Source organism: Gracilinanus agilis, chromosome 2, assembly GCF_016433145.1.
Source record: "Gracilinanus agilis isolate LMUSP501 chromosome 2, AgileGrace, whole genome shotgun sequence".
In the NCBI taxonomy this organism is placed as follows: domain Eukaryota; kingdom Metazoa; phylum Chordata; class Mammalia; order Didelphimorphia; family Didelphidae; genus Gracilinanus; species Gracilinanus agilis.
In genome coordinates, this window is record NC_058131.1 from 193,155,574 (window position 1) to 193,183,014 (window position 27,441).

A 27,441-nucleotide genomic window follows, 5' to 3' on the forward strand; every position below is an offset into this window, starting at 1 on the left:
AGGATAGAAAGTTGGGGGTAAATTATCTCAACTGAGAAAGCATGAAAGAATCAATGCAAAAGGAAGGGAAGGAAAGTGGTGGGCAATGTTTGAACCTTACATTCATTAGAACTGACATAAGTTATTATGTTATTGTTTATTATAATAATAAATAAAATAAGTGAATTAATTTTGGTAGAATGGTCATTTTTATTATGTTAGCTCACCTACCCATGAGCAATCAATGTTTTTCCAGTTGCTTAGATCTAGTTTTAATTGTTTGGAAAGTGTTTCGTAGTTGTGTTCGTATAATTGCTATGTTTGTTTTGGTAGATAGATTCCTAAGTATTTTATATTGTCTAGAGTGATTTTAAATGGTGTTTCTCTTTCTACCTCTTGCTGCTGTGATGTGTTGGAAAATATATAGAAATGCTGATGACTTATGTGCATTTATTTTGTATCCTGCAACTTTGCTAAAGTTGTTGATTATTTCTACTAGCTTTTTAGTTGATTCTCTAGGATTTTTTAAGTAGACCATCATATCATCTGCAAAAAGTAATAAGCTTAGTCTTCTCATTGTCTATTTTAATACCTTCAGTTTCTTTTTCTTTTCTAATTGCTATTGCTAGTGTTTCTAGTACAATGTTAAATAATAGAGGTGATAATGGGCATCCTTGTTTCACTCCTGATCTTATTGCGAATGCTTCTAACTTATCCCAATTGCATAAGGTGCTTGTTGATGGTTTTAGATATATACTGTTTATTATTTTTAGGAAAGGTCCTTCTATTCCTGTATTTTCCAGTGTTTTCAATAGGAATAGGTGTTGTATTTTGTCAGAGGCTTTTTCAGCATCTATTTGAGAGAATCATGTGATTTTTATTTGTTAGCTTGTTGATATGGTCAATTATGTAAATGGTTTTTCTAATGTTAAAGCATCCTTGCATTCCTGGTATAAATCCCACTTCATCATGATGGATAACCCTCTTGATCACTTGCTGTAGTCTTTTTGCTAGTATTCTATTTAAGATTTTTGCATCTATGTTCATTAGGGAAATTGGTCTGTAGTTTTCTTTTTCTGTTTTTGATCTACCTGGCTTTGGAATCAGTACCATATTTGTGTCATAAAAGGAATTTGGTAGTACTCCTTCTTAGCTTATTATATCAAATAATTTGTATAGTATTGGGATTATTTGCTCTTTGAATGTTTGATAGAATTCACTTGTGAATCCATCAGGCCCTGGGGATTTTTTCTAAAGGAATTCTTTGATGGCTTGTTCAATTTCTTTTTCTGATATGGGATTATTTAAGTATTCTATTTTTTCTGCTGTAGTCTAGGTAATTTATATTTTTGTAAATATTCATCCATATTACCTAGATTGCTACATTTATTGCCATATAATTAGGCAAAAGTTTTAAATGATTGCCTTAATTTCCTCTTCATTAGAGGTGAGGTCTCCCTTTTTATCTTTGATACTGTTAATTTTTCTTCTTTCCTTTTTTATTAGATTTAGCCGTACTTTGTTTATTTTAACTATTTTTTCAAAATACCAGCTTCTAGTCTTATTTATGAATTCAAAAGTTCTTTTACTTTTGATTTTATTAATTTCTCCTTTGATTTTTAGTATTTCTAATTTAGTTTTCATCTGAGGATTTATAATTTGTTCATTTTCTAGTTTTTTAAGTATCATGCCCAATTCATTAATCTCTGCCCTCCCTAATTTGTTAATTATGCATAATTATAATATATGCATTCAGTGATATGAATTTTCCCCTTAGAACTGCTTTGGCTGCATCCCATAGGTTTGGGTAAGAAGTCTCATCATTGTCATTGTCTTCAATGAATTTATTAATTGTTTCTATGATTTGTGTTTTCACTAAATTATTTTGGAGAATCATATTATTTAATTTCTAATTAGTTTTTGGTTTGCCTCTCCATGTATTCTTACTAATAACTATTTTTATTGCATTATGATCTGAAAAGGTTACATTTATTTTTTCTGCTTTTTTGCATTTGTTTGCCATGTTTCTATGCCCTATTACACAGTCTATCTTTGTGAATGTTCCATGTGCTGCTGAAAAGGAGGTGTACTCCTTTTTATCCCTATTTATTTTTCTCCATATATCTATTAACTCTAATTTTTCTAGGGTTTCATTCACCTCTCTTATCTCTTTCTTATTTATTTTTGGTTTGATTTATCTAGATCTGATAGGGGAAGGTTGAGATCCCCCACTAGTATAGTTTTGCTAACTATTTCAACCTTGAGTTCCACTAGCTTCTCCTTTAGAAATCGGGAAGCTATACTGTTTGGTGCATACATGTAGAATACTGATATTTCTTCATTGTTTATACTGCCTTTTATTAGTTACCTTCCCTATCTCTTTTAACTATATCTATTTTTACTTTGGCTCTGTCAGAGATCATGATGGCAACCCCTGCCTTCTTTTTCTCATTTGAAGCCTCCATCCTTTCCTTTTTACACTATGTATGTCTGCCTGTTTCATGTGTGTTTCTTGTAGACAACATATGGGATTTTGGTTTCTAATCCACTCTGCTATTTGCTTCCATTTTATGGAAGAGTTCATCCCATTCACATTCAGAGTTATAATTATCAACAGTGTATTCCTAGACATTTTTTTTAAACCCTTAAATTCTGTATATTGGCTCCTAGGTGGAAGAGTGGTAAGGGTGGGCAATGAGGGTCAAGTGACTTGCCCAGGGTCACACAGCTGGGGATTCCTAGACATTTTGATTCTCTCTCCTTGTCCTGTCCTTTCTTCATTCACTATTTCCTTCTATACCAGTGTTTTGTTTTTAATCAGTTCCCCTAATCCCCTCCCTTATTGTACTTCCTTTTTTCCCCTCTCCCTTCTTATTCCTCTCTTATTCTTCTTTTGGATCTTTTTAAGCTACTCCCCACCCATCCCCCACCCTCTCCCTTCCTAGTGTTAGTTCCCTCTCCACCAGTCCTTTTGTTACCCTTCTACTTCTCTATAGGGAGCGAATCAATTTTCTTCCCCAATTGATCTGATTGTTCTTCCCTCTTTAAGTTAATTTCAATGCACTTAAGTATTAAATATTTCCTCTCACCAACCTTTTACCCTTACAGTGTATTGTTATTCTTCCCTGTTGGCCCCATGCTCTTCTTTATGGAATATAAATTTACTCCTTTTTGTTTGTTTTCCTATTTTTCTTAATATTACCTTCTTTCCTCCTCCTCTAGTTTTGTAAATATTTATACATACATACATGCATACATTCATACACACACACACATACACACACACACACATACACACACAGACACACATATATATAACTTGACATTTTATCCTATACAGTTTGTCACTATTCCCTCTATGTAAACTTCTTCTAATTACCCTGTTGGTAATAACAATTTTTAAAATCTCCCAATATCTTCTTTTCTTCTTGGGATACAAATTGATTGAACTTATTGGGTCCCTTAAAGAAAAGATTTTCCCCTCACCGCATTCACTTAATTACCTTATGGTAATAATATTTAGTGCCATACCTATCAAACTACAAAAAACTTTTTTACTGAATTAGAAAAAATATAACAAAGTTCATTTGGAAGAACAAAAGATCAAGAATATCAAGGGAAATCGTGAAAAAAACGTGAAGGAAGGTGGCCTAGCAGTACTAGATATTAAGCTATACTATACAGCAGTGGTCATCAAAACAATATGGTACTGGCCAAGAGACAAAAGGGAAGATCAGTGGAATAGACTTGGGATAAGTGACGTCAGCAAGACAGTGTATGATAAATCCAAAGAGCCCAACTTTTGGAACAAAAATACACTATTCAACAAAAACTGCTGGGAAATTTGGAAAACAATATGGGAGAGATTAGGTTTAGATCAACATCTCACACCCTACATCAAGATAAATTCAGAATGGTTGAATGACTTGAATATAAAGAAGGAAACTATAAATAAATTAGGTGAACACAGAATAGTGTACTTGTCAGATCTCTGGGAAAGGAAAGATTTTAAAACCAAGCAAGAGTTAGAAAAAATTACAAAATGTAATATAAATAATTTTGATTATATTAAATTAAAAAGGTTTCGTATAAACAAAAATAATGCAACCAAAATCAGAAGGGAAACAACAAACTGGGGGAAAATCTTTTTAACAAAAAATTCTGACAGAGGTCTAATTACTCAAATATTCAAGGAACTAAATTAATTGTATAAAAAAATCAAGCCATTCCCCAATTGATAAATGGGCAAGGGACATGAATAGGCAATTTTCAGATAAAGAAATCAAAACTATCAATAAGCACATTCTGAGAAAGTGTTCGAAATCTCTAAGAATTAGAGAAATGCGAATCAAAACAACTCTGAGGTATCACCTCACCCCTAGCAGATTGGCTAAAATGATAACAGGAGAATAATGAATGTTGGAGGGGATGTAGCAAAATTGGGACTTTAATGCACTGCTGGTGGAGTTGTGAACTGATCCAACCATTCTGGGTGGCAATTTGGAATTATGCCCAAAGAGCACTAAAAGAATGTCTGCCCTTTAATCCAGCCATAGCATTGCTGGGTTTGTACCCCAAAGAGATCATAGATAAAAAGACTTGTACAAAAATATTTATAGCTGCACTCTTTGTGGTAGCAAAAAACTGGAAAACAAGGATATGCCCCTTCAATTGTGGACTGGCTGAACAAATTGTGGTATATGCTGGTGATGGAATACTATTGTGCTCAAAGGAATAATGAACTGGAGGAATTCCATGTGGACTGGAAAGACCTCCAGGAATTGATGCAGAGTGAAAGGAGCAGAGCCAAAAGAACATTGTACACAGAGACCAATACACTGTGGTAAAATAGAATGTAATGGACTTCTGTACTGGCAGCAATACAATGACCCAGGACAATTCTGAGGGATTTATGGAAAAGAAAAAGCTACCCACATTCAGAGGAAGAACTACAGGAGTGGATACACAGAAGAAAAACAACCGCTTGAACACATGGGTTGATGTGGACATGATTGGGGATGTAGACTCGAAACGACTACACCAATGTAACTATAAATAATATGTAAATAACCATACTGAATTAGGTACAGAAATCTATCTTACCCAATAAAGAAGCAAGAAAGTAAAGGGAAACATCTGTGTAATAGGGAAAGGCTGAAAGGAGAAAGATAAACAAGAAAAAATAATCAGAGATGAGTGAAAAAAAACTTGTACAAAAATATCTTCAACAGCTCTTTTTGTGGTGGCAAAGAATTGGAAACTGAGGGGGTGTCTGTCAGTTGGGGAATGGCTGGACAAGCTGTTAGTATATACTTATAATGGAAAACTTCTGAGTCATGAGAAATGATGAAAAGTATGATTTCAGAAAAACCCGAACAGACTCATATGAACTGATGCAAAGTGAAGTGAACAAAACTAAATGTATGTATAATAACAGAAATATTATATGATGATTATCTGTGAAGGACTAAAACATTATCAGCAAAACAAGGTTCTAAAATAGCCCCAAGGGACTCATGATTAAAAAAAGAAAGAAAAAAATTGTTATCCACATCAACAGAAGGAATTGTTGGAATCTGATTGCAGATCAAAGCATGCCACCCTTCCCTCGTGATTTTTTTATTGTATATGTGATATGTCTTTTACTTACAACATGAGAAATATGGAAGTATGTATTGCATGCAAGCACTAATATAACCTGTATCAGACTATTTACCACTTCAAAGTGGGGTGGGGGCACCAAGGGAGAGAATTGCACAACCTCAGAAAATAATAATCAAATATTATTTCTACATGTAATTGAAAAAATTTAATAGATAATTTTTTCAAGCCTAAATATGTTTTATGTTATGGTAACTAAGGAATTAATGTGAAGAAAAGAAGAAAAGCAGTAAATATGGATACAAACCTGTTCTAAATCAAAAAATGGCCAAATACTTATAAATTTTCAGGTTATGACATCTCTCAGTAGCCATGGAGGAACAGTGATCTTTAGTACCCACACTGATACAAGTCTTTGCAATACTGAAGTGACCCATTGACAATACTTCTGCCCAACAAGTGTTTTACATAGTTCTCACTTTAACCAATACAGACTATCTACTCTGAATGCATTGGTTTGGGAGTTTTATCATGAATTCTCTATGGTCGATCACTTGGCTAAGGTTCATTTAATACTTTTTTTTTTAACCCTTGTACTTCGGTGTATTGTCTCATAGGTGGAAGAGTGGTAAGGGTGGGCAATGGGGGTCAAATGACTTGCCCAGGGTCACACAGCTGGGAAGTGGCTGAGGCCGGGTTTGAACCTAGGACCTCCTGTCTCTAGGCCTGACTCTCACTCCACTGAGCTACCCAGCTGCCCCTCATTTAATACTTTTGAAATGAGTTTTGAAAGCTATACATGTAGGGGTGATAACTGAAGATTTAATAGTGGCTGACCTCACTGACACACTTAGGCATCAAGCAGAGGGTCAAAGAAGTACTCAGAGGGAATCCATACTTAGGGAATGAGAAAGCATAAAAGGAAAAATGAAAGTATAATACACAAAACTGTGCTTTACACACACACACACACACACACACACACACACACACACACACACACACACACACACACACACAAAGAGAGGAAAAAAGTTTTAAGAAATAAGGAATGGTCAGTAATGTTAAATATTATAGCAAGGAAATTGAGAAGGACATAGATTTAGAAGAGGCCATTCAATTTGGCAAGAAAGAGTTTACTGGTTACTTGTGAAAGCCATTTTAGTAGAGTGGTAAGGATGGAAATTAGATTTTTGGTAAATGCTGGAAATGAGCAAAGAGAAAATGAAGGCATAAGTAGACAGAATGAACTGAGTGAATGAAAAGGAGGAGCATGCAAATAGCTTCTGTGTTATTATTTTAAAAGTTGGGGGATACCTAAGCAAGTTAGAATGTAGGAAGTGAGGATCTAGTGGGAAGAAAGAAACTGAAGAAATTAGAAATGGATCAATAGCTCTAAGAGTAACATTCTGTGAATAAATGAAAATCTGAGAAGAGTAACATTCTGTGAATAAAAGGAAATCTGAGAAGAGACAGTGATATGTTGATGATAGATGAGAAAGATAGTAGAACTACAATACTCTGATCCCATAATCAATCCTATGTTGAGTAGATATTACAATATCTATAAAATAGGAGAGGCCATCTGTTCAAAGTGATAGTAAGGACAGAAATAAAGATTTGAGGAGAAAGAACAAGGCCCCATATAACCAGTACTGGGGAATGGGTTAGGTATTCAATGAAAGACAAATTTAAAAAAAACCTTAATCAACAGTAATCAGGTGGGACAGTAGGAATTTCTAAAAAACCAAGCCTGCAGGATTTTTCATCTTCTACCGAACTAGTCACCTTACTAATGTCACAATACTGTCATTCATCATATACATCTGACCTGATTTTTCAACTGCCCATAGCTTCTAAATTTAAACAAAGAAACATTAAACACTTACATTCATTCAACAAATATTCATTAAATGTCTTATACTTATACAGCACTATTGTGGGTAATTTAGAACAATCAATCAATCAATCAGCAAACATTTATTAAATGCCTAATATGAGCCAAACAAAACCTAAAGTATCAACCCAAAATAAAAAATAAGAACCATAGAATCTCACAATTCAAGAGTTGGAAATGATCACAGTGGCCATCTAGTTCAATGTATAAATAAAATGAATCCTCGCCATAACAAATCTAGCAAGTAGTCATCTGGACAAATATTTGGATTTAGAAATTGGATGAAGGAAAAAAAATACTTGATACATTTAGGCATAGTGGAAAAAATAAAATAAGCAAGAAAACATACACAAGATCTGCTGTGCAAGGACTTCTGTAAAATCTGGATCATAGTTACCTTCTGTTTTGGTGTAGACAACAAGGTTCCCATTGACAAGACCAGCATAGAGATACTGGGATGTACAAGTTAAGCTCATGACAGTAGACTTCTCAGGTGTGAAAAAGTGTTGAAGTCGCACCTTTTTCGAGCCTTGACTACTTTTATAAATAGAAATGCTTTAAAAGAAAAACATAAACCAATAAGCAAATGTTTGAAATATTTAGAAAGGATTATAAAATTTAGGGATTTTTGCCCAAAAGTTTTTCTTTATTACAATGGAATGAATGTTTAATTTGGAGGGGATAATAGGGTGTTTCCAGAAACAAATGTCATGTAAAAAAGGACCAAGAAAAAAATTTGAAAGAAAAAGCTTAAAAGAATTAAGTTGATCATTAATATGTTATACATAATTTATTTAATGATGAATCTTACTTTGATCTTGGCAGAAAAAAATACTGTATGATTTCATTTTCTAGCTATAATGGCTTTCTCTTTGAGAAGATGATTCTACTTGGACTCCTTTCCATTCACTTGGACAAGGAGTATTCTTTTCTTGTTAATATATATTCTGCCATGTTATAGAAACATTAGTCTTTAACTTCCCTAATTTCCTGAAAGATCAAGCCAGAAAGTCATTACATTATTCTCTTCCAAATTAGGTCCATGTCCAAATGTGCCTACAATACAAAATGTGGTCTACTTTTATTCTATAGTACAAAGCATGACAAGTTTTTAAAATTTCTCAGTGGAAAATTTCATGGTATAAGTGAAACCAAGCCTTTTATAACAATTGACATTCATGCTTGGGGGTTTCCTAGAATAATTTTGATGTTCCTTATTTAGTACTTACTTCAAAAGGAAATATTTATAAAACATTCATGTGTATATCGCATTATGCACAATGCATAATATATATATATACAATTCCTGTATATACATATAAATATATGTGGATATAAATGTATGTGCATTCTGTGTGTGTGTGTGTGTGTGTGTGTGTGTGTGTGTTATGACCACAGATATAAAGAGCTAGAGAGGATCTCAGAGGCAGTCTAGTCCAAGCACCTTATTTTATAATTGTGGAAATTAAGGCTCTGGAATATAAAGTGATTTTCTCAAAATTACCCATATCGTGACTGTCAAATTCAGGATCTGAATCTCAAGTCTTCTGACTTCAGTCAATGTTCTTTCTACTACCTGAAGCATGCATATACACATAACATTTCCTAACATCAGCATCAGTGAAATGATTTTTTGCATTATGATGGTTCACTTTATTTCTAATAATGAATACTCTTGAGAATGAATATATCAGTAACAGTAAATAACAGTACTACCTTCCTTCTTCTGTGCCTAGACAAATAGTCGGTACATCTGAAGTTTTTCCAACCACAGTTTCAGGATCAGAAGTGACTTTGGACTCTTTGTGTTTCTCAGCTACAGGAATGTACACCATACAAAGAATCCGTGATTCCACATTAAAGCATTCAATCACTTTGGGGCTGGAATGCTGAAATGAGATGATGGCTATTTGACCCATTTGATTAGTACAGCTGCCGATCTGAATTAAGAAATTAAGAGAAAAAAAGATGAGTGATCAGTTGATGATGGATCTTAGTCATATAATTCACCAAAACAGGTTTTAAAAAAGAAATGGCTTTGAAGAAGACAATGTGACCTAATCAATGGAAGGTAGGACAGGAATCAGAAAGACCTGGAGTCATCTCACCTTTAACAAACACTAACTATGTGACCAGAGGCAAGCAATTTAAGCCTCAGTTCCTCCAGGTAATTCTCTACAACTTTATATTTATAAATTAGTTGCTGATCTATATCAGTGAAAAGAATTTCAACTTTAGATGTCCCCTACACTGATAAATTCATGTGTCCAGACCAACTCTCTCTCTACTCTAAAACCCGCTCCTCCTCCTAAACCCCAACCCAGCCAAAAAAAAAAAAAAAAAAAAAAGTTTTGTTAAGAATATAAAATATTTTCAGAACCAAACTGATACTCAGGATTAATTATGTCCCCTTTTCTTAGATAAGCATTTTCTTCTAGCAACACTTCTTATCCTTGATAGACTCATATTTAGATAATAATAATAATGGCTTATGTTTCTTTTTTGAAATTTAGAGAACTTTTTCATTCTATATCATCATATAACAGAGACTGAGTATTGTTAAGCTCATTTTACATGTGATGAATTTGAGAATGAAAGGAAATAAATATCTTGCCCATGGTCATAGCTAGTAAATGTTGTGGTCAGAATTTTTGTTTTGATTAGCCCGACTCAAAACCAGTATTCTTTACCCTAAACCACCATTTGGCTTCAGAATCTAATGTGAGCATACCATAGATGTCTTCATTCATACCCAGTTCAAAGTCTTATAAGAACAGAATACAGAAATTTACATGTTATCACACTAGTTTGAAGCATATTGCCTTTAAAAGCAAATTAAAAACTACAAAAATTTAAAAATGAATACAGGGGGCAGCTGGGTAACTCAGTGGAGTGAGAGTCAGGTCTAGAGACGGGAGGTCCTAGGTTCAAACCTGGCCTCAGCCACTTCCCAGCTGTGTGACCCTGGGCAAGTCACTTGACCCCCATTGCCCACCCTTACCAATCTTCCACCTATGAGACAATACACCGAAGTACAAGGGTTTAAAAAAAATTTTTTTTAAAAATGAATACAGCCTAAAGTAGATAAGTAAACTGAATACTTAATAAATGTTATAGAATCATTGATGTAGAATTAAAGAGAATTTCTGGGGCCCAACTAGTTCACATTTTACAGATGAGGAAACTGTAAGCCAGTAAATTTATATGATTTGTCCACAGTCACAAAATTCATCAATATCAGATGCAGGATTTGAACTTAGGTCAACTGATTCCAGATCCACATTGTACCTAAATTTTTATACTTTATATATCATTGAGTATTTATATTACTACTGTTTTGTTGTTGTTTAGACTAAGGATTTCATCATGTAGAGATGCTCCCTATATGTAAGAAACTCCCTATATATATTAGCAAATCCATCACAAATTGTAGAATTGTCTGGAAGCACCAAGAAGTTAAATGACTTGGCCTGGGACACAATCAGTATGTGTCAGAAGTAGGACTTGAACTCAAGTCTTCCTGACCCAAGAAGTCAGCTTGCTATCCATTATCCCATGCTATAATATCTAAAAACAAAAAACAAAAAAGATCTGTGATTCCCTCCCAGAGTAGGGAACACTGTCCCCAATGAGTACATAAGTCCTGGGGACTTATAAGACACATAGCTAATAAGTGTCAGGGGTGAGATTTGAGCCTAGATCTCCCTGATTCTAACCCCAGTACTCACTCAGAATGGATGGATGCCAAATTCCCAATTCCTGTCCTTTTGACTTTGGCAAATGATAACATGATCAGGGAACAGGCAGAGGAGCAAAGGGAAGAAAACCTGAATCTGCTCACTATTGTTCCTTCCACACACATTTCTCTAATTAAAAATTCATTTGGATTAATCATCTCATTTAAAACGCAAAAACCTCTTGAGGTTTAAGCTGCCTAGGAAATGGACAGAGTACTAGTCAAGAACCAGGTTCAAACTGGACAATTAGTAACTAGTGATGCTGGACACGTCTGCTGGACACGTCATGAAACTTCTGTCTGCCTCATTTTCTCAAACTATAAAATGGGGTTCATAATAGTATCTATCTCACAGTATTGTATAGATCAAATGAGGCTAATTGTAAAGTGATTGCCACAGAACCTGGCACATAGTAGGTGCTTCATAAATGCCTGCCCCTTCCCCTTAATTCACACGTTAGTGAAAATGTCATTAATTAAATAGTTTTCCCCTGAATCAGCTGTTCTCATTAATGGTTTGGGATTTTAACTGGAGGGCAAAGAGGATGAAAATGGGAGATGAAAGTATTATTTTGGACTTTGGGTCATTTAAGGTTCAGAAGGAGGCTAAGGCACAGTACAGTGAGTGGCAGTCAGCTGGCAGAGGAGATGATGTAATAGAAAGAGAGAGGGCACCTTAGTGATGGGAAGGTGCTGTTAGCAAAGGAAGGGAGAAGGCACACAAGATAAACCAAATGCCTTATAGGTTTGCTAAGATCCCCACTATGGCATCAAAATCCATGTAACTAGATATTTTTGTGTGTCTCATTTTTTTTTAGTTGCATGAGCAAAGTTAGAATGCATTCAACTGAAAAAGTTTTCTTCAAACAATAAGAAAGTCAAATTATGCTGCTCAAAAACTTAACAACCTTTTAGCATTTGGCTTTTGAAAGGTATATACTATCTACTGCAAACTCTAAATAGCTAATTTCCTGATATCAGCATTTCAGTGGTTGCAAATTCATCTCTTTCCCAACGCAGTGCAACAGTGGACTGGGACTGTTCTCTGGGAAGTAGAATCAGTTTCCAGTATGAGAAGGTATCAAATTTATTCAGGACAGAAAAAATGCTGTTTCATTTTTAATTTTAAAACAACTGAGTTAATTTCCCAAGTAGGCTAAAGTATTTATCTTCATAATGATGAGAGAAATTTTCCCCTTATATCTGACATTTTGATAACATGGGATTTTTTAAAAAAAAAACTAGTTTACTACTATTGGCTATAACATTTTCCTCTACATTTAGAAATTCACTTGATTTTATTTTACAAAGTTTATGATTCTTAAAATTCATGATTCATAGCACCATGGGAATCATTTCTAGGGCATATTTTTTTATCTCATATATCTCTTTGGGAGAAGAGTTAATTTGAAAAATAAAACTTTCCAATAAATATAGATTGATTCAAAGTGAAAAATAGAACTAAAAACACAGATTACTAGAATTAAATAAATGAAAAGAACAAGAACAACAATAAATTAAAATACATCTTGTATCATAATGGGCCCGGAAGTCTGGAGCAGAGGGAGAAATATGATAATGCATTTCTCTCCACTCTTTGAAGAGGTGGATATTCTGGATGTGGAATACTGCAAGTATTTTTGGATTCAGTTGCTATGTAGGTTTGTTTTGCTGAACAGCTTTTTCTCCCCTCTTTATTTTTTATTATTTGTTAACAGAGAAGAATCCCTGCATAGAGAAGGGGAAAGGAAATACTGGGAAATTAAGGTAATTTAAAAACAAAAGAATTTTTAAAAATATCTTCAAAAATGAAAAACCAGCTGGGGGCAGCTGGGTAGCTCAGTGGATTGAGAGCCAGGCCTAGAGACTGGAGGTCCTAGGTTCAAATCCGGCCTCAGACACTTCCCAGCTGTGTGACCCTGGGCAAGTCACTTGACCCCTATTGCCTACCCTTACCAATCTTCCACCTATAAGTCAATACACAGAAGTTAAGGGTTTAAAATTTAAAAAAAAAAAATGAAAACCATAAAAGAAAATTCCTAAACTGCTTATATCCTGTAATCCTATGATCACCCTACTCAGTTTTATATATATATCAAAAAAGTCAAAGAGTATATATATATCAAAGAAGTCAAAGAGAAAAATCAAAATACAATATATACTAATATTTATGAGATCACTTTTGTGCTATTAGATATCTGGAAACAAGATGAGTACTCATCACTTGAAGAATGGTTGAAAAAAACTAAAGATCTGTGAATATAATGAAGTATTATTACAAAGTAAAAATATATATATATATATAAGAAATTCAGAGAAACATAGGAAGAGCTGAATGAACTGATGCATAATAAAAGAATCAGGAAAAGAAAAGAGTAAAATTACTCTAATGAGAAATAAAAAATATTTTAAAGCAATTAGAATTATCAGAGTAATTAAAAAACCAATAATGGACCCAGAAAAAATTAACGAAACTACTGATCCCTAGGGTAAAATGTTGTATGTATTGTCAGATGGAGGTCACTGAATTAAGTTTTTTGTCTTGTTTTGTACTTAATTCTTTTCTTTTGTTTCAAAGGAGGTTTGGGGAGTCTGGGGATGGGTTGGAGAGAAGAGATATTTCTAGAAATGGCTGTGATGCGGAAAGCATCAGTGAAACTTTTTTTTTTTTTAAATAAAGCTTACCCATAGGAATCCATGCTGCATGGAAAACGAATCTGGCTCAGTTTCATTGCCAAGATAAGGTTCTGGATTATAAGCTGCACATTCAATCTGAAATGGAATAAAATGAGCCATCTTCAGGTAAACAATTATAATTTATTACTTCCCTTCTTGGATACAAGAGGAAGGCACTCCGTTGTATCTCAACAAGGCTTTCTTGTCATATCTTGTATAATATTAAAGTGACAATAGGCTAAAAATCTCCAAAATACTCTCCTTAGAAGTAGAATTTAACTGGGGTCAGCAACTTTTTGGCCCTGAGAGCAATAAACGCCACATTTTTTAAAATGTAATTTCGTGAGAGCCGTACAGTGCTCACAGTGCGCTCCTGTAACAGTGCCTGAAAAAAAAATTGACTTTATGGCTCCTGCAGAAAGAGCCATACGTTGCCGACCCCTGATTTAGCACTTAAGGAGTGACTGGCTAAGTGGTACTCTTCTCAATACTTCACTCATCAAACCTCAGTTTAAATAACTGGAAACAAAACACTCATCACTGAACACAGAATGATTTTGCTTTTCCTTTAAATGCTTAGTATTGACATCAAGCAGAGAGTCATTTGTCCCAACAGGCTAAGGTGAACACATATTCTTTCCTAGCAAAAAGGAAAGGCATTCAATTAAATCAACAATTTCCAGGGCATTAGGACCTTCCAAGGGCAGTAGAGACTGTGAATATGGAAGGACTCTCTGTCCCTTGAGGTATCCTTCTGCCTGTGGACCCTCCAGGACATGGAACTAGTTTTAAGGAACCTTGGAATCAGGAGTGGGAGATTAGAACTGAAAAGAGGAAATATCATTGGTATTTGAAAAAAACAGGAAAATCAAACATCAAATACATTATAGCTAATAAACTGATGTGCTCATATTGATGATATGGGGAACGTTAGTAAAACCCCTCCTTGTCAGAAATGATATTTACCCCAAAGTAGATCCTTCACTGAAGGGGGGGTGGAGGTGGGGGAAAAGGACTTTAATTATGACGGATTTTGGTTCCTGATAGTTTGCCAAGCAGAGGCAAACAGAAAAGACAAATGTGAAACATGTGTCTCCCTCACTGAAATAATATCTTGAACATAATGGAGCTGTTTTAATACTGAGGACCCTGCAGGGATGAGACCACGCAAAGCAGTTTCAAAAACAAAACACGTTGCTAGGTTGTTGCTTGGCATTAATATTACAGGTGGCGGTCAGAAGACAGAAGCCAAACAATCAATAAACATCTATTTATTATCTACTATGTGCCAGACACAGTGCTAGGCACAGGGAACACAAAAACAAAATTGAAAGCTAGTGTTCTCAAGGATTCTATATTCTACAGGGGGGACACATACATATCTTTTGTCGTTTCATCATTTTTCAGTTTTGTCTGACTCTTCTTGACCCCTTTTAGGGTTTTCTTGGCAAGGATATTAGAACGGCTTGCCATTTCCTTCTCCAACTCATTTTACAGAAGAGGAACCTGAGGCAAATAGGCTTAAGGGACTTGCCCAGGGTCACCGAGCTAGTAAGTGTCAGACCAGATTTGAACTCATTAAGTTGAGTCTTCCTGACTTTGGGTCAGTCACTAGAGCCACCTAGCTGCCCTGTACAATATATTTAAGAAGGCACAAACAACAAGCGGGTATTAGGAAAGCCTCCTTTAGGATGGGGTGTGTGAGCTGTGCTTAAACACTAAGGACAGAAGAAAAGAGGAAGAATGTTTCAGGGGATATGGGAATGCCACTGGTGAAGACCAGCACAGCTTGACAGAAATTGGCAAACTTTCGCTAAAAACAAAAGCAAAAATACGACTACCTCTGAAGAAGAAACTTCCTTAACTGTTCATAAAAGGAGATGTACTCCTACACTGGATATCATTCACTGTGCTGGCCAGTCATGAATTCTTGCAAACACCATTTAGATACTAACGGTGAATTAATCATTTTCCATATCACCAAATTTTACCTTAAACTCCTGCTGTTTGGCCACCATCACTGGCATGTGTTTAACAAGAAGGGGATGCTTTTCCTTTTTTATCTGATTCCCATCATCTTCTACACAGAACCAGCCCAGATGGTTTTCCTCCACTAAAATCATATTCAAAGGGAAAAATACATGAGCAAGAAGTCTTTTGATGGATAAAAATCTGTACCCAAAGGTCACATCATAGAATTTTGAAGTACTTCATCTTGCTTAATTAAGTTTGAACGCTTGGATGCTTCCAACATATATAATTTTACCTTCGTGCATTCTCCTAACTTGGATGAACATCACTACGATCCCTCTCTCACTTTGTGTATGGATAGTTTTGAGAGATGCTGTGACTGAAAAATTCACCAGCCTGAAGCCAGTGTGGTGAGAAGCTTCTCTGAACATAGCTAGGAGACCCCTTAGGACAAGAGCTTGTGAGTCTTTAGCAGACCCACACAGCTTGGCTCACCTCACCTCCATGATGAAGAAATAGAATTGTAAAGTATTCAAAAAGTTAAATTCTTTCCAAGTTTTTTTGGGGCGGGCAGGAGCAACTGAGACTCTGTTTGGGGGAAAAATACTTTTATTTGTGTGCTTTTTAAAGCTTCTAGAGCCAGAAAAGAAATGAGACTACATGTAATCATTTTAGATAAGAAAAAACTTGAAGGCCAAGGTGATGTGACATGGCTCAAAATCAATAGTCCTGGGATTTGAATTGCAGGTGGTCTAACTCCAAATCAAATGTTCTTTCTGGTCCTAAATATCTTTTCTTATTATGATTTAAAGAGAATTTCATTTTTTGTCTTTCTAAAAACTGCAGCATGGTTTCAACCAACTCTGAGTTACTCTTTACTTCCTTTAATATAACACTTCCTGTTGGCACTTCCTGAATGAGATGAAAACACATTAAAGACTGTGAAATCCAGCTGTTTTAATCCTCTTGGGTTTTATTAAAGTAATTCTGGTGTCTGAGTTCACACTCTACTGCAGTGAGAATAAATTAACTGAGACTGGCACAATGCTCTTGGGTGAAAAATGCCACAGAAACTGAAAGTATTGAATGGCAAAAAAAGCAAACTATGATCTAGTAATAAAAAAAAAGTGCTTTAATCCAGCAACAAGAAAGCAGTTCATTTTCACTTTGGGGTTTCAATATCTTGAAAAAGGTTTAACCTAAACTCTTGCTCTCCAGAGATCACATTTCCTCTGCTTACAAAGTTCCTTTGCAGCCAAAGTTGATAACCCATTAAACTCTATTCACTATGTTAGTGCTTCCTCTTCAAATGAGATAGCCAAATTCAAGGGGTCCTTCCATTTCAAAACAAAAAGCCTTCTCCACCCATAAAACATAGCTAACCAGGTTAATGAGCTACTACTTTGGACAGCTAATTTTCTTTCTTTAGGAGTTTTCCCCTTGGCTTAGAGAAGAGCTTAAATTGTGAGCCTTAAAAAAAAAAATACATACAAATTATCTAGAATTTTCCCCAGTAATCTTCAACTTAAAATGCATAATGCTTTCAAAGAAGAAATTTAGAGGGATAATAAAAACTAATAAATAGATGAAAGGGGAATTAGAAGATTACAGAAAGAAACAAGTCCTGTTACCCAGTCATAAAATAAACTTTAAACAATTGAGGGAACTTTAAAGTTTATCACACCCAATACTCTCATTTCACAAGTAACAAAACTGAGACTCAGAGAGGTTCAGAGGCTTGCCCAAGGTGAAACAGCTGGTAATTTGGGACAGATTAGAATCTAAGAGTCTTGAGTTGGAAGACTTTGAGGAAGAAAATGTTTTTTTTTTTTCTTAAGCTAATCAAAAGATAAAGCTAATAAACAAGATAAAGCTAATTCTAGGCTAAAATAAAACTAAACTTAAAGAAATATCACCCATATTGTGATCATTCCTTTAACTTGGTTATTTTGTTTTATTACTTCTTTAAAGACTGGAATATTTCCTATTTAAATTTGATAACAAAAGGGTCTTTTTGTTTGTTTTCCCACCAGTATGGGAAGTCATTCTATTCATATTATCCTCTTAAAAACATTTTTGTATTATACTCTTGAAAACTACCCAGGGAAAGTATAAAAATGCCTCATTTAGCTTTAAGTAACTAAATCTTACCCAGGGCAAGCTTAGCCATCTGTAAATTGTTGATCCAAGATTGTTTGATGACTGGGGTAAATGTATTAAACACAGCTGTAAAGAAAGTAGGCCGTCCAGACCTGCCAGAAATAATAATAAAACAGTAGTCACTTTTTTAAAAAAAGGACACTCTTCACCTGAAAATTAATTACACATTTTGTCTATTTAATACAATCATTGTGACTAAAAGATAGAGAACTCTATCATAAATAGTCATTTCCATCCCTATTCCCCATCCCCCCCCACCACCTAAAAACTGCTTATGCTAAAGGAAGTCTTATTTTGAAAGGTCTACTAACTTGTCTTGTTTCCCTGGGAGCTGCAACTGGATTCTACAGCAATCAGCTGCTCGGATTTCATCTTCTTTTTTCATGATAAGCTTTTGTAAACCTGATGTCCAATCATGTGCAACTGACTGATTTAAGTTCTACAATAAAACAAAGAAAGATACAAAAAACGATAGAAAGTAATAAGGAAATAGCAATAGTACTCAAAGTAAGGCTATGGCAAGAAACATTCATAATGGCTGATTAAGTCTTATGACAGGTTACCAAAAAAAATTCAAATAAAACAATTATGAATCACAAATTTAAAAAAAAATTCAAAGTGCATTATGGTCCAAAAAACAGTATGATTTAATTTAAGGGAAACTGGGATGGAAGTTAAAAAAGGGGGGTTTTGTAGTGTTTTTAAAGCATAAACATTAATAATCAAATCAGCCACTAGGGCTGAAATTCATTCTGACTCTTCCAGGTGAAAGGGAATGAAGTTGGGAAGTTACCTGATAGTTTCCTTTTAGGTTTCCTATCAATTGACTGATTTGACCAACTACATTCAAGTCATGCAACAAATTCTGTAAATCATGGTACAATTGTCCTGGTCCCATGTAAAGTTTGTCTGTAACAAATAAAAATATGTAAATATGTTGCACTAAAATATAAATCCAAGTCAAAATAAAAATGGAAACAAATTAATAGGAAAAAAATCCTGTTTGAAGGATGAAAATAAACAAAAAAGGGGAAAAGAAAAATAAGGTAGCATCAGAAGAAGGAAGATAAAAAAAAGGGGGAGAAGAAAGCTCATTCAAGTGAGTTATACTTTGGTTTCAATAAAAGCAAATTTTAATTAACATTAAACCCAAATTTAAAAATGAGATAAAATCCTATTAATAGAGTTCCTTGAAAGCAGAAATGATTTTTCTTATTTTATCTTTTTATCCTCAACCTCTCAGAGGAGGCACACAGTAAAGTAGACAGACAACTCCTCTGGAGTCAGGAATACCTAGGCTCAAAGCTGTCTCTGCCACTTATAGTATGAGCTGTCTTTGACTTTCATTGACCAAAGTAAAGTTGCAGATGAGTTTCTGACTGCCACCTATCAGTTTCCCTGGTTTCCTTTTAGGACTCAGTTCAAAGCTCATCTCCTGAAGGCTTTTCCCATGCCCTCTCCTACATGCTGATTAATGGTTTCCCCTTTCAGATTGTTTCCCACCTACAGTGAATAAATCTTATATTTAAATAGAAAATTACATGCCGTATCCTCTATTAGCATGTATGCTCCTTGAAGGCAATTCTCTGTGTGGGGTTTGGGTTTGGTTTCACTTTCTTTGTATCTCCAGAGCGGTACACAGTAAGCCTGGCACAATGATTGACTGATTTGCACCAGTTAAGGGAATTTCTTCACTGGGAATACCAATGATTTCACCCATCTAGATTCCCCAATCCCTTCCCCACCAAAAAAATCCCCAGCACCTAGAATATCTTTTATAAACTTCTTTTTGTTTGTTTGAATGATATTTCTCTGCCTAACACTATTAATTGTTTCCACAAAAACAACAACAACAACAACAACAAATAACCTCTCCAAAAAAAATTTAGGTTAAACAGATGGCAATTCCAGGGAAACTAGACTCTGAGAACAGAATCTTCATGGTGGGGAGCAAGACCCAGAGACTTCTTGCTATGGCACATATTGACATTACAAATTAGAAAACTGAGACTTAGATTAGGAGAGTCATCCCAAGGTCACCCAGTTAGTGGCAAGTTTGAGAATAGAACGCAAAACTTTTTACTTAGTCCTGTATTAAGGCCCTTCTATCTGGTAAGACCCCCCCGAAAGAAAGAATGAACGAAAAAGTTGCTATTGAAGTCAGCAACGTCTTAAACAGCTCTCACAAGACTTTGAATTAAATTATTTTCTTTTCCACTCAAATGCTTATTTAAACATGCCTCTGACTGTTACTATCACAACTAAGAATAGAACATTTCTTCACGATCCACTTTAGGTACCAAAAGACTCCAAAAGACTGTCAGATTTACTATTAATGTACAAACTGATAGAAGGAAAATAGCTCTGTTGTTTTTATATGGAAATGCCTGTCTACATGTGTTGCATAGTAATTATCACTTCAGTTTAGCTTCTGTTTAACTTGGACTTGTACTCATTGAAACAACTGCTTAATTTATTGCACGCAACTGAAATCAAGATTCCAAAGTGGTCAGTGAAAAAAAAAAAAGAGGAGTTTCGTTGTGCTGGCTTTCTCTTGAAGTTTTGTAATGTGTTTTGTACCAGTGTCCAAGTAATGTGAAAAAAACTATTGGCTAGGAAAGAATAGACTATTTTTCATCATTTTGTGTAAAGAAAATCATTCCTATTTACATAAAAATTTTAAAACATTACTCCTACTTTTTATTCCTTTTATATTTTGCCTACTTTTGTTAAGCTTTTGTTTTGTGAGCAAAATCCAAATGTGAAAGGGGAAGAGAAATATCCAATAGAATGTAAGTTTCTGAACAGTAGAATGTCCTTTGATTTTTGTCTTTGCATCACAGTGCATGGACACGGTAGGTGCTGAAATGTTTGGTGAATTGTGGTACATGACATGAATGTAATGGAATATTTCTGCACCATAAGAAATAATGAATATGAAAAACATGAAGAAGCATGAGAAGACTTACTTGAACTGATGTAAAATGAAGGTCACAGAACAAGGAAGAAGTGTAAGTAATGATCACACAATGAATAACAACAAATAAAGCCTCCTACTGAATGTTGTGTAACGAAAATGTTGCAAACCACTCCACCTCTTTACAGAGATGGGGGAATCTATGAAGGCAGAACAATACGTAAGTTTAGGTCGAAAATGATTGTGTTGGCTTGTTTTGTCAAACTCCTGTGTTTCCCCCCTTCCTTTTTAAATCCTTTATTAGAAGGGATGATTCTCTGTGTAGGAAGAGTGGGATATATTTGAAAAAGAAGGTGATAGAAAAAAAGAAAAAACTATTGACTAAAATTATTTTAAAAAATACTTGTGAAGTTAATGGGCAATGGTGGAAAAATCATTAGATTTAGTATGATAAGATTCAAAGCTCCTGGATTCCTATCCCTTCATGCTTTGTACAAAAGAAAACTCTGTGACCTGAGACAAGTCATTTCATTTCTCAAGGATTCTGTTTTTCATTAAAAAAACAAAAAACATTTTAGAATAAAGAGGTTGGATTAGACATTTTCTCTATAAAACCTTTCCAACTGTCATTCTGTAAATTTATATTTCATATATCCCCATGGCAGTCTCTACTTTGGACTAAGTTTCTTCAACATGCAGTTGAAAACCAAATATTGAACTGACTAGTTTTAATAAAAGGTGTCAAAGATTCAGACAAAGTGCCAGATGCTGTCAGATTAACTAGAATTACAGTGACACATGTATTTTTTAAATTAAAAAAATTGGGACACATGGTCTGACAAAGGATATATCTTTTTTTCAAATTGGTTTTAAATGCATACTATTTCCCCCAAGTTTAGAGTCATCAAAGAAAACCTAGAGTATATCATTGCAACATAGAATACCTTTGATAATATTTCTTTCTAGCTATGAGCCCTAACATAGGGAAATGCTCAAGGACAAATAGCGTACAATAGTTGGGCACTGTTTTAGAAGGCAGAATGGAATGATTATAACAGAAAGAATCCCTCACTTGGAGCCAGGAAACTTAAATCTACATCACATGAGTAAATTTGTTCCTCTACTTTCTGGGGCCTCAGATTTCTCAATCAATCAGCATTTATTCAGCACCCACTATGTATCAAGTATTATACTAATTGCTGAGGATACAAAAAGAGGCAAAAGATAGTCTCTGCCCTCAATGAGTGTCTTGTTCACAGACTAGACAGAGGCCTGGGCCACTGGATTAAAGAGCATGTGGCAGGGAGTACAATGTAAGAAGACTGGAAAGCCAGGAGGGAGTAAAGCTATGAAGGGCTTTGAATGCCAAGCAGAGCATTTCGTATTTGATGCTGGAGACACTAGGGAGCCATCGGAGTTTATATTGGGGGAGATGGAAAATGACATTATTGGACTGACACCTTGGGAAAATCAACTTAGAGGCTGAATGGAGGATTGATTGGAGAGAGTTGAGGCAGGCAGAATCATTAACAGGCTCTCTACAAAACATCCATAATAATAAATGAACTACCTAATTCAGAGAGTTGATGGTCTGAAGGTTCTTTTTAAATATTAAGGCACATGAATAGAGATTAACAGACACAGTAATTTGAGGAGGGAGAAAGCACTAAGGTGGGGGGTCAGGGTAGAGGGAAATTGGGAAAGTTTTGCATGAGAGGTGGAACTTGAGCTGAATTTCAATACCTGTTTGCCAAGAGAGTCAAGGAAATAAATAGTAATGACTCAGGACAACCAAGGACAAATGAATAATAGCAGGATAGACATCATCATTTATTTTACTCCTCTCAGTGGCATTTTCTGAGCTGTTTCACAGGATACTATGTCTAGGGCTGGAAGGAACCTTTAGAGGTCATTTAATCTAAACCTTCTCATTTTACAGACAAGGAAACTGAGGCTTCAATCTTCCTAAGTGTACACAGAATGTAATTATTGGCAAAGCTGAGACTTGAAACTAAATCCTTTGGCTCGAAAGCCCGCATTCTTTCTAGTACATTGATTTCATAAAAAGCTAGATTTCCTTGTACCTTTTTATTGAGTCAAAGGACTTCTGCCTTTTCTCCTAGATACTTTACAGTCAGTAAGTAGGTTTGAAAATAGCAACCAGCAGAGTATGAATTTTTGGTTAAAAGTTGACTATTCTACTAAATAGGTTTTCAAATAAAGTTGACTTAATAGGCCACTGGGGCTGCTATTAAAAAAAACATTGATGGCAGCTGCAGAAAGGAAATCAGAAGCAGTGAGAAATGTGGTATGATTTGGGTAGAAGAAAGTCAAGGTTATAAGTGTGCTAATAGAAACAAAAGGTTAAAGAACCTTCCAGTCAAAAACTAGAATAATTTGATTTTGATTCAGAATGCAGTGTTAAGTCATTTTGGGATTTAGAGGGTTATCTGCACCGTGAAAGGAGAGGCAAATTGTTTGGCTCCTAATGGAACAATGGAAAGCATATTAGACTTGGGATTCAGAAGACATGAATATAAATCCCAGACCCCTGCCACAATTAATTGTGTGATTTGGGGGTAAATCCCTTAATTTCTATGAAACTTCAATTTCTTAATCTTTATAATGGGGATAAAAATCCTTGTATTACCTATATGAGTTGTTCTAAGATTCAAATGTCAAATATATGCTAAAGTACTTTTTAAAAAGGCAAAATAGTGCAGCAAATAGAGGCCTGGGCTTGGACTCAAAAGAGATACATTTGGGTCCCAGCTTTGCAATTAACCTTCGTTTCCTTTTCTGAAAAATGGGGATAATAATACAACCTATTTAACACAGTTGTGGTGAGGCTCAAATAAAAATAATATTCATGCCAAAGGACCCAGGGAAGGATCAGACTATGACTTATTGCTGTTAAGAAATGGTACCAAGACCCCTAGCCTTTGTAACATTTTTCACATTGGCCCACCACTTTTCATTTTCATAGAACAGAGAAGGCTGATGGGGGAAAAAAGGTTAAAAAAAAGATTTAAGTCATCATAGTTCACTCTACTCCATTCCTATTTGAGGAATTAATATTTGTGTTATATGGGGAATGTAAGAAAAACTAAAAAGGGTCATTGGCCCTAAGTCAAATACCAGTTGGAATGAGGAACTTGGAGGCATCAGTAGAGGAGAGTAATTTAAACAGGAGTCAAAGAAGAATGTAAAAGGTAGCCATGGTTATAGGTTTTCAACTTTTTAAAGAAAAAGATGAAGCAACTGTTCTTGCAAATGGCACTCTACCTTCCCATTTTGTGTCTTTTTGATGGCTGGCCCTGAAGCCTAGAACACTTGCACCTTCACTTTCTTGCTTTCCTTGGCTTCCTCCAAGCTTCAGCTTACACAGTCCCTCCTTCTACAAGAAGCCTTTCCCAGGCTTCTTGAATTTTACTGTCTTCTCCCTGTGATTAGCTCCAATTTACCCTATCAATATCCTGTCCATATATCATCATTTGCATGCTTTCTCCACCAGTAAAAGAATGTCTGTTCGGTGGTTGTCTGTTCTCTTCCTTTGTATCCCAAGAACTTAGCCCAGTACCTGGCGGAGAGGAAGCACTTAGTAAATGATTGTTGACTTGACTGGAGGGGAGATGTAGTCCTTCCTTCAGAGAAGAGGCTAACACAGAATCTGCTGACTAGATAGAAGAGAAGAGAACAGCAGATGGCCCAGGAGACAGTCTCTCAGTTGAAGACTTTTGCTGAGGACCAGTAGGAGGGTGAAAGAACTATAATCCCTTGCATAAGGAGAGGGGCTTCCTAATTGACTGAGGCTGTGAGGTGGTACAGCAGTAGACAGAGTCCTGAGCCTGGAGTCAGGGAGACGGGAATTTAAATCTAGCCTCAGAAACTTACTACTTGTATGATCTTAGGCAAATAACTTAATCTCTTTCAGCCTAAATTTCGTCACCCATAAAAAATAGGGATGACGATAGCCTCTCTTTCCCAAAATGTCCTCATTTTGAGGACGAAATGAAAGATTTGTAAAGCACTTTGCAAACCTTAAACTGCTATATAAAGGTTAGCTATTACTATCAATTACAAAATTTCCACTCTAAGTTAGACATAGTATGATATCCTGTAGACAACTGAAGACCAGATGTGGAATAGAGATGTGACACTCATCAAAGAGAAGATGACAAGATAGGGACCAAGTCAAAACATCAGCAGAAGTCAGGAAGTTCTGCAGCACTGGAAGCATGAATTGTCCTTCCATGGATGAAACCTGGGTGTAAACATTCCCACATGTGATCCTTATTCAGGTCTAATCTTCTCACTGATCTCTATTTCTGGAAGAAGGATCTCAAGGTTTATATGGGGAATGTTATGGTTTTTTTTATTACTATGTGATTTCATTATAATTGAACTAAAGTGTAATTTCTGGCTGACAAATAAAACCAAGTACATCAATGGGGGCTTGTAGGCTACAGTTTGGAGAGCATTTTGACAAAATCCCTAAAACCTGAGGCCACTTTCTAAGGGCTAGTGGTAGTGGGGAAGCTTGGTGTTTTATGTGTGTGTGCCTATGTATGTATATATGGGGGGAGAGAGAGAGAGAGAGAGAGAGAGAGAGAGAGAGAGAGAGAGAGAGNAGAGAGAGAGAGAGAGAGAGAGAGAGAGAGAGAGAGAGAGAGAGAGAGAGAGAGAGAAAGCACTGTGCAAATTTTTTAAGTGCTATATAAATGCCAAGCATTACTGTAGATTGTGATGTACTATAAATATAAGTCCATTTAATACTTAGCTATATCTTTCTCCCAAATTATATATCCATAACATATACTAAGAGGGATTCTTTCCAGACTTAGTGAAGAAGTCATACACTAAGATGCTCATGAGAACAGAAGATGAGTAACCAGGTTTTCTGAAATCTATTCCTAGCTCAGTGGAAGATTCACTGTGTTACTCTGAGAATAGGATTTAATATCTCTGTGTCTGCTTTCCATTTATAAAGTGAAAATGTTAAGAAGTGGCAACCGAAAATGCTTATTCAATGTAAGAAACATACTAAGCTCCTCATAAGAAAAATATTACTTCTGTCCTATTATTCATCTGAATATGATGCTACTTTTGAAGTAATTAGAAGCTCCAGTACTATAGGAAAAAACATATTATTCATTATGAATGCGACAAGGTATGCTGATTTTTGAGCGAATAATGCAAGTTCTTATAGATATCTAGATCAAAGGTGCCATAAAAGTACAAAGTAATACAGTCTTATCCCTTATACTTCTAACCTATTCATTTTACCAAGCTAGCCAGTGGAAACTCTGAACTTTAACACTGGATCTACTCAAATCAGCTGGAGCCAGATTGAAGAAGAGATGTACTTTTAAACTTCTTCCATTAATAAACCCTTTTGTGAACCTGGATCCTTACACCCATAGTGATTTTGGCCTTGTACTCTCTCTCCACTCTCAACCCTAACATACTAATTGCTTCCAGTATTTCCAAAGAATTGAAAAAAAAAAAAAAAAAAAAACCTTTGCCACAATTGAAACTATGGAATTCTACTTTTAGTGCTATCCCAATCAGATTAGTATGTTTCTTGTCATTAACAAAGTATTCATCATTTTAAGTAACATATATATTCTTTTAATTTATTTAATGGATAAATTTGAAAGATAGCATGGTATAGTAATAGGAGGCAAGTCTTAAAATCAGGAAGCCCTGGATTCAAATCCTGTCTTTACCATATTCTAGCTATAGAATAATAACTTAGCCTCTCACGGCGCCTCACACTACTGTCTAAGTTACAGACAATTTAACAACCTAAATTAGTAAAGGGAATTTTATACAGGAGTATCCCCTACTCTAGTGATATTATAGGTATGACCACCCTTCACCTCTCAAAGACAACAGCTACATATGTGTAGATATCAATTAATATTTTTAACAACAACATTGCTGTTCTTTGTCCTTCATTTTTTCCCTTCTTTTTTTGAAAAGGATCAATGACATCACAAGGATGATCACTTCACTTGCTCTAGTTGGATTTAAGTGAGGCACAGTTGCACAAAAGTCATTAGCTTCACTCTGTCTTCCAGAATTATTGAAGTCCAGTAGCACAAAAGTCAACATGACTGGCAAGAACATGGGATGCAGTGGATGGCTTTGGCGTCTTCGATATCTGACCAAGTTCTAAGTGTTCCATAGCTCCAACATTAGAACATTAGAACCATGATGAAGCATGCCTGTGATCCTTGGGATTGGGAAGGTTGAGGATGATGGATCACTTGAGCTCAGGAGTTCTGAGCTGCAGTAGTCTTGAAGCCAATTGGTGTTTGCACTAAATCTGGCACCAGTGTCATCAATGGCACTCAGCATGGAGAGTAAATTTGTGAGTGACTACTATATTTCAGATCTAAGTAAGGTAGAGAGAACCTAATCACAAGAAAAGAAGGAAGGAAGGAAGGAAGGAAGGAAGGAAGGAAGGAAGGAAGGAAGGAAGGAAGGAAGGAAGGAAGG

At 35.4% G+C, this 27,441-nt stretch overlaps 1 protein-coding gene across 1 annotated transcript in view; it reads right to left on the reverse strand.

Annotated features, from left to right (window-relative positions):
- The window catches only part of ARHGEF10 (Rho guanine nucleotide exchange factor 10), a 249,896-nt gene that overhangs the window by 42,706 nt on the left and 179,749 nt on the right, over positions 1–27,441 (reverse strand). The window contains exons 20-26 of the mRNA XM_044663602.1: positions 18,814–18,929; positions 18,332–18,459; positions 18,012–18,112; positions 15,881–16,002; positions 13,899–13,985; positions 9,194–9,417; positions 7,875–8,032 (exon numbers count right to left, since the gene is read on the reverse strand). Of these exons, the coding sequence (XP_044519537.1) occupies positions 7,875–8,032; positions 9,194–9,417; positions 13,899–13,985; positions 15,881–16,002; positions 18,012–18,112; positions 18,332–18,459; positions 18,814–18,929 (936 nt within the window). The remainder of the gene's footprint in view (positions 1–7,874; positions 8,033–9,193; positions 9,418–13,898; positions 13,986–15,880; positions 16,003–18,011; positions 18,113–18,331; positions 18,460–18,813; positions 18,930–27,441) is intronic.